Source organism: Scomber japonicus, chromosome 19 (assembly GCF_027409825.1).
Source record: "Scomber japonicus isolate fScoJap1 chromosome 19, fScoJap1.pri, whole genome shotgun sequence".
In the NCBI taxonomy this organism is placed as follows: domain Eukaryota; kingdom Metazoa; phylum Chordata; class Actinopteri; order Scombriformes; family Scombridae; genus Scomber; species Scomber japonicus.
The window spans coordinates 11,549,729-11,562,103 of NC_070596.1; the positions used below are offsets into that span (position 1 = coordinate 11,549,729).

Genomic DNA, 12,375 nt, shown 5'->3' on the forward strand with positions numbered 1-12,375 from the left:
AATAACAGCCTTCAAGTGTCAAACTATGTACATGCATCATTCTGCACAATGAAGTGGAACAACAAGCACAGTACATTTTTGAGAGGAATAAGACTTTAAAGTTCAGTGACGCTGAAGATCAAGGTAGCTCTGGTCTTATGGTGCAGGTTCGTTTGTGTCTAACATGTAGGCCTACTTTAAGCTTTATCATTGCAATACAATATATGCTTTGAATTAGGTAATACAACCCATTCAGAGTTTTATTGGTTTACTATAGTTAAGTTACAGTAAAGCAGTAATAAACCTCTGAAATGTGCTTGCAAAAAAAGAGATATGCTGAATACTTAAAATACAAACGCATAGCCTACTTAATTTTCAGTTTCAAATGACTTAAAAGGTAGAAACCTATGAGATCACTGGGTTGTTATACTTAATATGATCAAATAGCCTATATCTACACGCGACAGTCTATAGACGAGTGTATATGTCCCGTAAAATGAGTTGGAACGGGTTTTTTCCTATGAATCCAGTGACTTGACTGAACTTGCCACTGGCTCCACCCTCCGTTAGTCAGCCAGTCTACTACGTGTTCGGACTGGTGCCTATAACTTACAAGCATCTCGGGGGAGAGAAGAGGAGGAGGAAACGAAAAAAAAGGACTTTACCCTGGCTCTTATGTGGAGAAATAAAAAAGCCTCGCACCCATTGCAAGTCTGACAACTTTCATCCTCAACCGGGATCCTGTCTTGGATAGAACATATCATGTAAAGGCAGTTTTCCTCTGCGTTTTCCGACTTGGATTAAGTTCTGCATGGAAACAAATGATATTTGAACCCACAGAGAGGAGCGGAGAGAGGGGAGGTGGGTGTCGGGTACAAGCCTGTGTGTTTTTTCTCTTGTTCTTTTATGCATGGATGTCGGATCCAGTTTGATTGTGACAAAAGTGGGGAAAAGATCATTGTTTTTGTCGCTGCTGCTGCGTGAAATAAATCTCATTCAAGTTTCAGAGAGATTTTAAAGGTTTAATCCGGGGATAAAAGCAAGTATTTGAGGTAACTTTGCAGTGGAAAGCAGACAGAACCAAAGAAAAGACACTAAATAAGATTAGTAACAGTGAAGTCATGGCGTTGAAGGCCAGGGTGTTGTACGACTTCAGCTCTGAGAATCCAGGAGAGATCTCCATAACAGAGAATGAGCTGGTGACTCTGTTCAGTGAGGAGGAGCTGGAGGGTTGGTTGGAGGGGGAGAACAGCAAGGGGGAGGCTGGCCTCTTCCCTGCATCCTATGTGGAGATCATCAAGGACCAAATCACCTCCAACACCAACAACAATGGTTTCTCCTCGCCTAAAACCAAAATGAGCCCCACCCACACCTCATACGCGCCCCCCGAATCACAGCCCCAGAGAGGGCTCGGGGCAGGTAGCGTTGGCAGTGGAGGAGGCAGCTTCCACACCAGCCAAGGCAGTGATGACGATTGGGATGATGACTGGGATGACAGCTCCCCGGCGACCAATGCGCCCCCAGGTCTGGGCACCACACCCCCCTTGTACCCAGTGACCACATCCTTGCCTGGGCGGCGTGGCAGCGCCCCACCACATCAGCAGCAGGCCAAGAGCTCAGCCACGGTGGGGAGGAACCTCAACAGGTTCTCCACCTTTGTCAAGTCCGGAGGGGAAGCCTTCCTGCTCGGGGAGGCCTCTGCCTTTGTGAAGGATGGGGACAGGATCTGCGTGGTGATGGGGAAGCACGGGCCCGAGTGGCAGGAAGACCCGTACCCGTTCACGTGTACCATTGATGACCCCACCAAGCAGACCAAGTTCAAAGGCATGAAGAGCTACATGTCCTATGGCCTGACCCCAACGCACACCAATGTACAAGTCAACCGCAGGTAGAATCTTTCGCTTTCTCTTATTGTTCCCACTCTGGAATTTCTATTATTGTATCGTATCACTTAAAACAAATGTTCCTATGGCTGCAATTGTTCCTACAAAATGGTTAAAACAGAGCTAAATGGCCTTTTGCCATCTACATCCATCTGGAATCTCTCTTTTCCTTTTCTGAGATTCCTTCTGCACCTTTCACATTGTTTCCTTGTCAGTACATGTAGGTCTTATGTCTCAAACCAACACATGCTCACTTACATTTCCCGAAACATCTCCAGAATTCCTCAAACCTCTTCTTCTTCTCTACAGATACAAACACTTCGACTGGCTCTACGCCCGGCTCGTGGAGCGTTTCCCTGTCATCTCTGTGCCACATCTTCCTGAGAAGCAGGCCACCGGCCGCTTTGAGGAGGACTTCATCTCCAAGCGGAGGAAGGGCCTGATCTGGTGGATGAACCATATGACCAGCCACCCTGTACTGGCACGGTGTGATGTTTTCCAGCATTTCCTTACATGCGGGGCTGATGAGAAGGCCTGGAAACAGGGCAAGAGGAAAGCAGAGAGGGATGAACTGGTTGGAGGCAATTTCTTCCTCACTATCAGGTACAGTAGGACTTTGGATTAATTACTGCTTTAATACTGTATTCAACATCTTTACTACAAGCCTATAAAGTAAGGCCTTGATTTCTTTCATGCTGTAATAAACTGTATTTAATGGAGGTATAAAACTATTCAAAATGTCTATAGTCTAACAAGTAGCTGTTGTAGATGGTTGCGTGTCGCTGCTGTTGATATGTTTGAAATACAGATGACATCACATCACAGCCTATTTCCAGCAGTGTAATTGATCTCAAACAAGTTTGTTGCTATTTTTCATCAACATTCAAGAGTCATACTAAAAGAAATGCGTTAAAGAAGAGGTGTAGAGGCTAACATCTACACCAATAACAGCAGGAATTACACCAGAATGCAATCCTGCTATAAAGTCAATAATGGCCATCATCCGATTACCTTATTAACTTTAAAAAAACTCTTGTGGGTCTAGAGTCTTCACTTTCACATGATCTACATCGCTGCCATTCCTGGAGATTGTAAAAGGTAATCTGGGAAATGTAGGCGATCACTAGCTGAAGTAGACCTGAAACATGTGGCAGGTTTAAAGAAAGAGGGATGCTTAAATAAACAGCATATCAAAAGTGTGTCAAAGCGGTCAAACCCAAGTTTGTGGTGTTGAATTACACAGTTCTGTTTTTTCCATGCTAAGTTCAGTGACTGATATTTGCCCTTTAGCAAGTCACTGTTATCAGTTTTCCCTGTTTCATTGTACTGGAATAAGGCTTTCATCGCTGGGAGTGCCTGATAGTGAGGGTGAGATAAGCAAGGAACGGAATAATCTGCTTGCTCAAGTGTGTGGTATAAAGATGACGTTATGTTTGAATAAAAAACATTCAAAAAAACATAAAGGACTTTTAAAGCCAAGATTATAAACCCACATGATCTTGACATGTAGAATATATTCTTAATTTTCCATCAGCACGCCGGATGTCCCACTCGACCTTCAGGAAGTTGAGAGCAAGATCGAAGGTTTCAAGAGCTTCACCAAGAGGATGGACGAGAACAGCGTAGTCGTGAACGCCACCATCAACGAGTTCGCCCGCAAACAGATTACAGGATTCAAAAAGGAGTACCAGAAAGTCGGACAGTCCTTCAAACTCCTGGCACAGGCGTTTGAGCTGGACCAGCAGGCCTATTCAGCAGGTCTTAACAAGGCCATCGCCTACACCGGTGAGGCCTACGAGGTGATAGGAGACTACTTTGCTGAGCAGCCACGCCAGGATCTGGATCCTATTTCTGATCTGCTGGACCTATACAGAGGACACCTGGCCAATTTTCCTGACATCATCCATGTACAGAAAGGTGAGGAAGTGTGTGTCTTTATGTAAATATTTGTCAATATTGTGATGTGTAATGTGAGCTTGTTTACACTCCCCCACATTTCCACATACCGTAGTTTGATGTAGAGTAAATGCCAAAGATGTGAACCCTTAAAAGGGAAGAAATAGTCCTGCGTTGAGGGAAGTGATGAAAGAATTACTTGGAAAATGTTACATGTTGACCAAAGAAATACATGCTTGCAAGAGGGGAAACAGATGTAGTGTCTAGCATCTTCACAGGGAAGTCAGAGGTCAAAGGATTATCTTCAAGTAGAGCTGGTAGGGACTCAGCAGTCAGAACTTTTGCTCGTCAACATTTCTGCAGGGTGGAGGGTTGCAGACATAACCTAGGGATGAGTAATAATATGAAGCCTCACGCTCTGTCTCCTGGCTGCAGACTGTAATATCTTGTGAAACAAGAGACTCATGGATTTGTTTATTTTAACCTGCCTTTAGAATAATTAATGATGGTCCTAAAAGCCATCCAGCCTGTAGCTTCTATTAATCACGTCAATGTAAAGGCTGACACTATACAAAGACCTAGATTCTGACTGTTTCCTAACCAAGCCCAACATCTGTTTTCATTTACTGACTTGAAATGTCAATGTGGGTCGAAAACTGAAACCCATTGGCCCATCCATTGTAATGCCGGGAGCCTGTGCTCAATCACTGGAGAGCACACAGGAACACACACACATACACACACACACACACATATACACACACACACACATGTACAAAGGACTTGCAGAGGAGTTAGCTTGTTAGTTCCCTGCAGGTTGGGAGGAGGGAGTTGCTACTGGCACGCAAAGCCCTGACGTTTGCCAAACCTAGAGGCACTGTTTCTATAGTCCACTGAGCTGTGTTCTCTTGATACAATCACAGCTCCGAACTATGGAAACACTGCCTGAATCCCAATAGACAGGACTTCACCTACGCCAAAAGTCCTCTAATGTACGATACTTTGATCATTTGATGATGCTAAGTATTAGTACAGGGCAACATGTATATGCTATGTCCCGCAAGTTGTGTCAGCTTCTGCCTTCCAGGGCGGTGGGAAATTAAAAAAACTCACATCTGTAGCACAGAGGAAAGACACATCAAATTGGACAGTAACCTAGATGTCTAGGGCAATGTCTAAACATCACACTGTTCAGATAGCTTCTAACATGCATGCTTTATTCTCCGATATGCCTCTTTTGGTGAGATATTTAACATTAGCCATTTAGAAATATTTTTTTAAGTCTTATTTGTCTCCACGCATCTTCGAAGTTGAACTCTATGAAAGCAGTGATGTTGCAGCAAGCACAGGGAGTAGCAGCAGACCATGTTTCCTGAAATTACATATTTACACCTATTTGTTCTCTTGATTATGACCCTCGTACAATCATTTCTCTCAAAATACGATAATTTTAAGCCTCTGCTATAGCACTTTAACATTTCCCATCTGGCAATGCAGCTTTGAATAGTAATTTGTGATATGGTTTTTCCACAAAAAAAAGTTCAATTACCTTGTTAAAATCCCCAAAATGGCACCTCCTACTGCTCCCTCATTAAAACTCGGGAATTTACAGTCTTGTATTCCCTCCTTATGTTTCCCTGTTGAGCCTTGATGGAAGAATAGTAACAAAAAGAGAGAATTTGGCGCTGACTAACTTTGAAATATGTCCTGTTGATTTGACTAATTTGGACAGCTGAAGCTTCATACTAGCTTACAAATACTTTTTTGCACAAAACAAGGACTGTGGATTTTATCCCCAGTTACTTATATTGAAAATGTGTTATGAGGGATCTTCTAATAGTCAGCATGAACAGAAGGAATGATTACAGCAAGAAAATTTGCCAGTGTGCATTTGATCACCTGACTGTTGTTTCAAGACAGAATTTAAATACATGGTGAACTTGTCCTTTAACTTAAGACTTTTAGTTTGGTAGCTATTTAAAGCAGAAGTTGTAAGAGAAGTATACGAAGTCATTACAATGAAATTTCTTTAGAAGACAAATCATTGTATGAATTACACAATAGTCCAAACACACGAAAGCCCAGAATAGGTCTGAGTAATCCATTGCTGCCGTCATAGGAAACTTCTTGTTTTTTTGCGAGTATCTGCTGAGTGACATCAATGAATACATCCCCACAATGCAAAGTCTGCACTACTTTAATAGGCTTGAAATAACTACCTTTAAAAAAGACAGCCGGTTTAGTCACAGTTTCCATGACATTTGATTTGGTAAAGGGCCTTCATTGAGAGAAGTCTTTTCTCTAACCAAATAAACCATTTGACAACACTCTTTTGATGTAGCACACTAAAGAAAACCAGACTGCTGAGGTTTTACATAGACATCAGCCTTCATACCTCTCAGTAGATCTACAGTACATTCCACAAATATCTGTTTGTCTCATGTGCTGCTGAACCAGTAACAACTAAATTACAGAACCATAGCAACATTGCAGCTGAGATTAATTAGAAAAACTGCTGCTGGGCAACTAAAGCAGACAGCTTTGTTGACCTAAAGGTCCCTGTACAGTATCATCCGACATTGCCGGTTCAGTCTGTGAGGTCCAAAGGCTACATCTGATTTGAATGAACGGAGATTCTTGGGCCTCTTGTCCTGTGTTGCCCTGGGACTGTAGGAATGCAAAATGGAGCGGTCTCAGGATTAGTTTCCCCTCCTCCTCTTTTCTTCTCCCTCTTTTCCTTCTTCCTCCTGGTGATACAGCGAGTTGAAGAGAAAAAGGAAGAAGAAGGAGAAGAGGGGAGGGGTGTATGTGTGTGTGTGTGTGTGAAGGAGGGGGGGGGGTGCAGATAGTCACAGAGCTCAACAAGTTTCCCACCATCCAACAGTACAAGAGTTCAGATTACAGCACCATAATCGGCTTGGCAGCAAGAGCAAAGTCCAAGTTCATTTCACATTGCTACAGTGTATTGGTGCACGTATAGTGTGTGTGTTTTCAGTGTGTGCATTTATACAAAGATTGCACTTTGACTCTTACTCCTTGTTAATGATGAGGTCAACGATGTCAAGACAGAGAGCATTGCCATCATCTAGCTCATCATTTCCTCCTCTTACTGCCATCTTAGCAGTTTACTTGAGTTCCTCTTAATATGTTTTCATGTGTCATGTCTATCCAAACTATACCACTTCCCCCCTGAAAGTAGTTTCAGTCCATGACTAGGCGCTGAGTAACTTCAAGAAAACCTGGAGGAAAAAAATCAGCAATAAGCACATTCCTGCTGTGTGAAAAAATGTCATGATCAGACTCGAGGTCAGTTCAGAGAATTTGGGTGAAGGACAAAATCTGGTTCGATTTAAGCATTTTTTTTAAAGGTAGAAAAAACAAAATCCCTCTGCCTTTTGCGACGCTTTGATTTCCTCTTGACTTTGCTGAAAGCTGAGGTCCTGACGTCACTTTGGGTCTGGCCACTGTTCCTTTAGCTACAGCTCTCTTATTGAAGGTTTCATTCAACAGTCTCACTAAAAAGTGGAACTTGTAGTTCACTGGTCCAAGTTAAATAAAGTAACAGTTATAGCACGTTATGAAAATTTGCACCCTTCATGACTTTAATAAGGTTAAAGTATGAGTCATATAGCATTCAAAAGGCCCAGTAGCGTGCTTATTGTATATGGTCCACTTTTTCAGGGAAGGCATTTTAACAGTAGGAAAAGCACAGGTGTAAATAATAAAATGGGCGACAACTGAATTCCATTTAGATGCTATTAATGTTAGTAACACTTCTTTTTTCCACTGGCATCTGGCAATTGCTGCTATGAAAAGGCAGATCCCAGCTGTTCAGTGTCTTCTACTAACGTCATCTTTCCAACTATTTAGCTGCAGTCTCTGCTATCTGAAAAGAATGTCTATGGTCGTTTCTCCTAGCTTAATTGTCTGTGAGCTACAGCCAAGAGACGGTTAGCTTAGCTTAGCATAAAGACTTAATGCTAACCTAGCTCTCAAAAGCTCTCAAAAGCAAAAAATGTATCTACGAGAAACTTTAAGGCACACTAATTAACACTTTATTTTACATTTGTTTTATCCATAAAACCTAAGCTAAGTTAACGTATATTGGCTTTAGCTTCACATTTAATGTACCGAAATGAAAGTGGTATCATCTAACTTTCAACAAGACAGTGAATAAGCGTACTTACTGTGAAGCTATTTAAATGCTGCTAAATATAACATTTTTTTATAATCCCTGCCTACGAAAACATGGCACGATTTAGTACCGCACATGATCTTTAACAAGGTTATGGTTTGGTCATTTTCCTAATTATATGTCATTGTGATTTTGAAATATAACTTGGGAGTTCCACTTTTACTTTGGCTCTCTATATTTGCTACCACTTTGTGTATCTGCCACCACCTCTCAATCTTATCTATCTAATCTAACTCCCTCCCTATCTCCTCCACATTTTTCCAGGTGCGCTGACCAAGGTGAAAGACTGTCCAAAGCAGGAGGGTGGGCTCCACGACCGCTGCAACATCATCTCCTGCGCCACACTGGCAGAGATCCAACACTTCCACCGCACACGTGTACGAGACTTCCGCTCGCAGATGCAGCACCATCTCCGCCAGCAGATTGGTTTCTTCCAGAAGATCACCTCCAAGCTGGAGGACGCGCTCCAGAGGTACGACGATGACCAGTAGGAAGGAAGGGAGAGAAGTTGAGACTACAACGGCTTTGAGGAAATGGGGAGAAGCCTGGAAAAAAAGGAATGGACAGGATGATTGATTGGTTCAACCTTCAGTAATGGAGAACATATTATCATCCTTAAGAGAGAAAAACCTTGAGACTTGTGATGTGATGTATCCTGGGCTCGGTACAAGTGTTAGAAGAAATATGCCACTCTATAAAAAGAAAAAAAATATATAGGCCACTAGACTGTGGAATGACAACTTCTTGGATTATGTGGACAGCTCTGATGAATGTACCAGTAACATGGATTTCCTGACACTCCAGGCACATCTTGTAACTCTGCAGGACTGCGACAGATATTGAAAACAGCTGCTCTCAGTATGACAGGGCTGCCTATCTGTTCCCGGTTTCAGGGTCACGTGACATATCCATGCCTCCGCTGCCTCACTTCTTCAATCAGGAACACTTTTCTCCTGACAGAAATGTATGATGAAACTCCCCAAATCACTTAAACTGGATCTTTTCATGATTGAAAGACTGGATGAAATCAATTGAATGATTTTTGTTTTCTCAGTTTGTATTTGCTTTTACTTGAATGACCTGCTCAGTATTTTTTTGATGGGATGTAAAAGTATGCAAGTGATTGTGAATATGGAGGCAAATTGGGCATAATATACTCTGTGTGATATTCATTACAGTTAACCATCTCTCACACACAACTCAGACATTGTCACATCATTAAAACCGTTAATTTTTGGATTGCAGTTTGTGCTGCCTGACCTTTTTTCGACCATGTGGCTGCTTGTTTAAAAAAGCAGCTCCACAGTTCATTTTTTTCTTTGGGATGTTTTATTGAAACCTGAGGTCAACATCTGTCTTTCTGCTTTCCCTCAGAAAGCAGAGGTCAGAGGTCAGGCTGAGGGAACAGACACTTGGATACAGTGGAAGATTTTGAACCTACATTTTCTTGTTTGAAGCCATTGAGTGTAGACTTTTTTATGTGATGATAAGATATTTCAAATTCTTCTTGTTTTTTGTCAAATCCTGAGGGGAAATGAGAATTATTTTGTTTCCAGCCCATTCATCTCAATGTAATCAGGTCAGATCAGTGGTGTATGTAACTGTCATCTATAGTGATGTTATTTTAATACTACCATTTAAAGGGGCACCAAAGTTGGAAATGTTTCAATTCTACACATAGTGGCTGTTAGGATGGTTGCCCTACTGGTAATGCAAACCAGCTACTTCAAAACATTCCTGTTAAACCAACCAGTAACCAGAATACGATCACAGGCTATTGCGAGTTCAATTACGGTATTTTGTCTCTGTTGAAGGATACCACAGTTCTCAATGGTTTGCAAGATTTTCTGCAACCACTGGATTATGAATACATTTTCAATAAAAGCTGATATTCTTGAGAAACTTCCGACATACAGCATCATGTACTGATTAATGGGCCTCACTCAAAGCAATTGCTGCATTCGGTCAGTGGGAGTTATAGGATGAACACCCAGAGGAGGGTCAGGATCTGGTAAATATAACCAATATGCTCCCAAAGAAAAGTAACTGACCATAACTGAGATAGTCAGCTGAATGTGTTACAATGGTTTACAGTATTTTGTGCTGTCAATTTTACTCTGGTGTTTCTGGTGAATGTTGTAATTTAAGGTGTGACTTCACATTCCTTTCCTGGGATTTCACTCTATGTGGTTTATAATGGAGCAAACCGACAGTGTAGTTGTGGTTTTCAACATAGTGCACTTGAGACGGTTTCTTAACACTTTTAATGTAACACAATGGGACAGCATTTCAGTACCTAAATGAAAGTAGAATGTATTTCAATGATGTATCTCTACACAGGCTTTTAATGCTGGCTGTCTTCTCTAAATATAACTTAAACTTTAACTTGATCTGTTTTGTGTCTTTTGGTGAATATTAATATTTTGTATTCATAATATTCAGATATCTCGTTATTGAGTTGTCACATGTTAACACCAACAGCACTGTTTATCAAGATCAGGGAAAGCCCATATCCTGAATAGGAAACACTCTAATCTGCTGTCTTGGATTTGATGATATTAAACAAAATATATAACACCATCACCAACTACTGACATTTCACTTTGGTTAACAGTAGCACATTGTATAGTACGCATAAAAAGAACAATGCAAATACAGTGCAGTGTTAAAATAATAGTTTTTACCTCAAAACCTAAAAAAAAGTCATGTTGGCAATGAAATGTCAAATATTCCCGTTGTAATAAGATTCTGACAACAAGAAATGTGTGTAAAAGCTGATGAAATCCCATAGAACAGCATGACATACACTTATTTATATCATAATGTCAGACTGTCTCACTCTTTTCAATTACGTTGGGGTTTTTTTTAAAGAAAAAAATGAGCTGTATTCTTTATGTTTCCAGCTCCATGTTTTTCTGAAGAAAAGCCTGTTATTGCTTGTTTTTTTTCCTGCGGATGCAGCAGCAGTCCTGTCCCTGATATCTGACACCACAGTTTAGCAGACTGCAGGTCAGGTTTCTACAGCCACAGGCCCTCCATTATTTAGACCTGCCTCTTTCTCCTCAACTCTTTGTTTTCAATTGCTTCTTTAATGTGTTTTAATAACTATTTCAAATAGTTATTTTACTTAATATTCTGAATCTGCATATTCTTTTCTGTCATAAAGATGTTCTAAATATTGGGTTTTTTTCCAAGAGATTTTATTCCACTTCATGCAAAAACCTTTTTTTCTCAGTAAGTGCACAACATAATACAATACATTTTTTTACATCTCAGAGCAGGGGGGCCTGTCACCCGTTTATGGGTTAATCTGACAAACATTTACATACAAATAATTTGATTAAATCCAGATCTTATATACAGAACAGGGACAGGCTGGGAAACCACCTGGATGCAACACAACTAAGAGTTTATTCACAATGCATGCATATATGCATGCTGCAACATGTTTTAGATTCTTTAAATAACTTTTGAACTTGAAGGGTTTTATTGATCGTTACAACAACAGCAATTTGACAAAAATCCACATACTGGAATTTTTTGACTTTCTGTATTTATCCTTGATGAGCAGATTAAGTTTACTCAGAAAATCTAAATTCTATCTAGTGGCAGGCTAAAGTCTTTGAAAACATTTTGTCTTTGGTTATTGATTGGCTCTGCTGGCTGAGGCCTCACATAACACTTAGAGGGGAGTTTATGTAATTGTCACACACTGAGCTTTTAAGTCATATTAAAATGTTCACCCCCACAGCTTGCTGTTATTGTTCATTAACAAACACTGCTCAAAAATATGAATTTAGATCCCCTTTGATGATGATGATGATGATTGCATATATCTATTCAAAAGTCTTTAAGAAATAATGTTTATTAAAAATAAATGTCACAGTGCATGGCAAACAGATGCAGGCATAAAAGGGGACAATAGGTGAGAACTGAGGAAAGCCAGTGCGTCTTTACATTTCACTATCATTGTTAATACTGTGTGGATTATCAGAAGCAGTCATGACAGCTCACTGCCTTGAGCCTTTAACAGTACCAGACAAGAGGAAAAAAACTTAACATTTATGGATTTGGAAGCTTACAGCACCTTGAGTCACATGAACAATTCAAGACTATTACACTATACTGTACAGTTATTGTGGACGAGAGATGTCAATTGCCACCATTATTTGAGCAAATTTCAGTTACTTACATTAACTTGTGATACAGTCTGTTTCACTTCCTTGTTCAGCAACAGTTCCCAAAATACAATTCTATAAGGGCCACTGAAGAAGTTAAAACCAGTTGTTCGAGGAGTCAGAAACTGTTGGGTGCATAAGTGATATCTTTTCAGGAAGGAACCAATGGTGGTCGCACCTATGTCATACCATTGCAGGCAAGAGCTGAAAATGTCTTAAAAAGACAATGAAAAGCAACTTCTTA

The 12,375-nt window shown here is 40.7% G+C and overlaps 1 protein-coding gene across 1 annotated transcript; it reads left to right on the top strand.

Moving 5' to 3' along the window:
* Positions 1–624: 624 nt before the first annotated feature.
* On the top strand, positions 625–11,040 carry LOC128380451 (sorting nexin-18-like). Its single transcript, XM_053340267.1, has 4 exons — positions 625–1,867; positions 2,172–2,465; positions 3,397–3,779; positions 8,218–11,040. The coding sequence occupies exons 1-4, from the start codon at positions 1,101–1,103 to the stop codon at positions 8,442–8,444; spliced, it is 1,671 nt and encodes a 556-aa protein (XP_053196242.1). The 5' UTR covers positions 625–1,100; the 3' UTR covers positions 8,445–11,040.
* Positions 11,041–12,375: the final 1,335 nt, after the last annotated feature.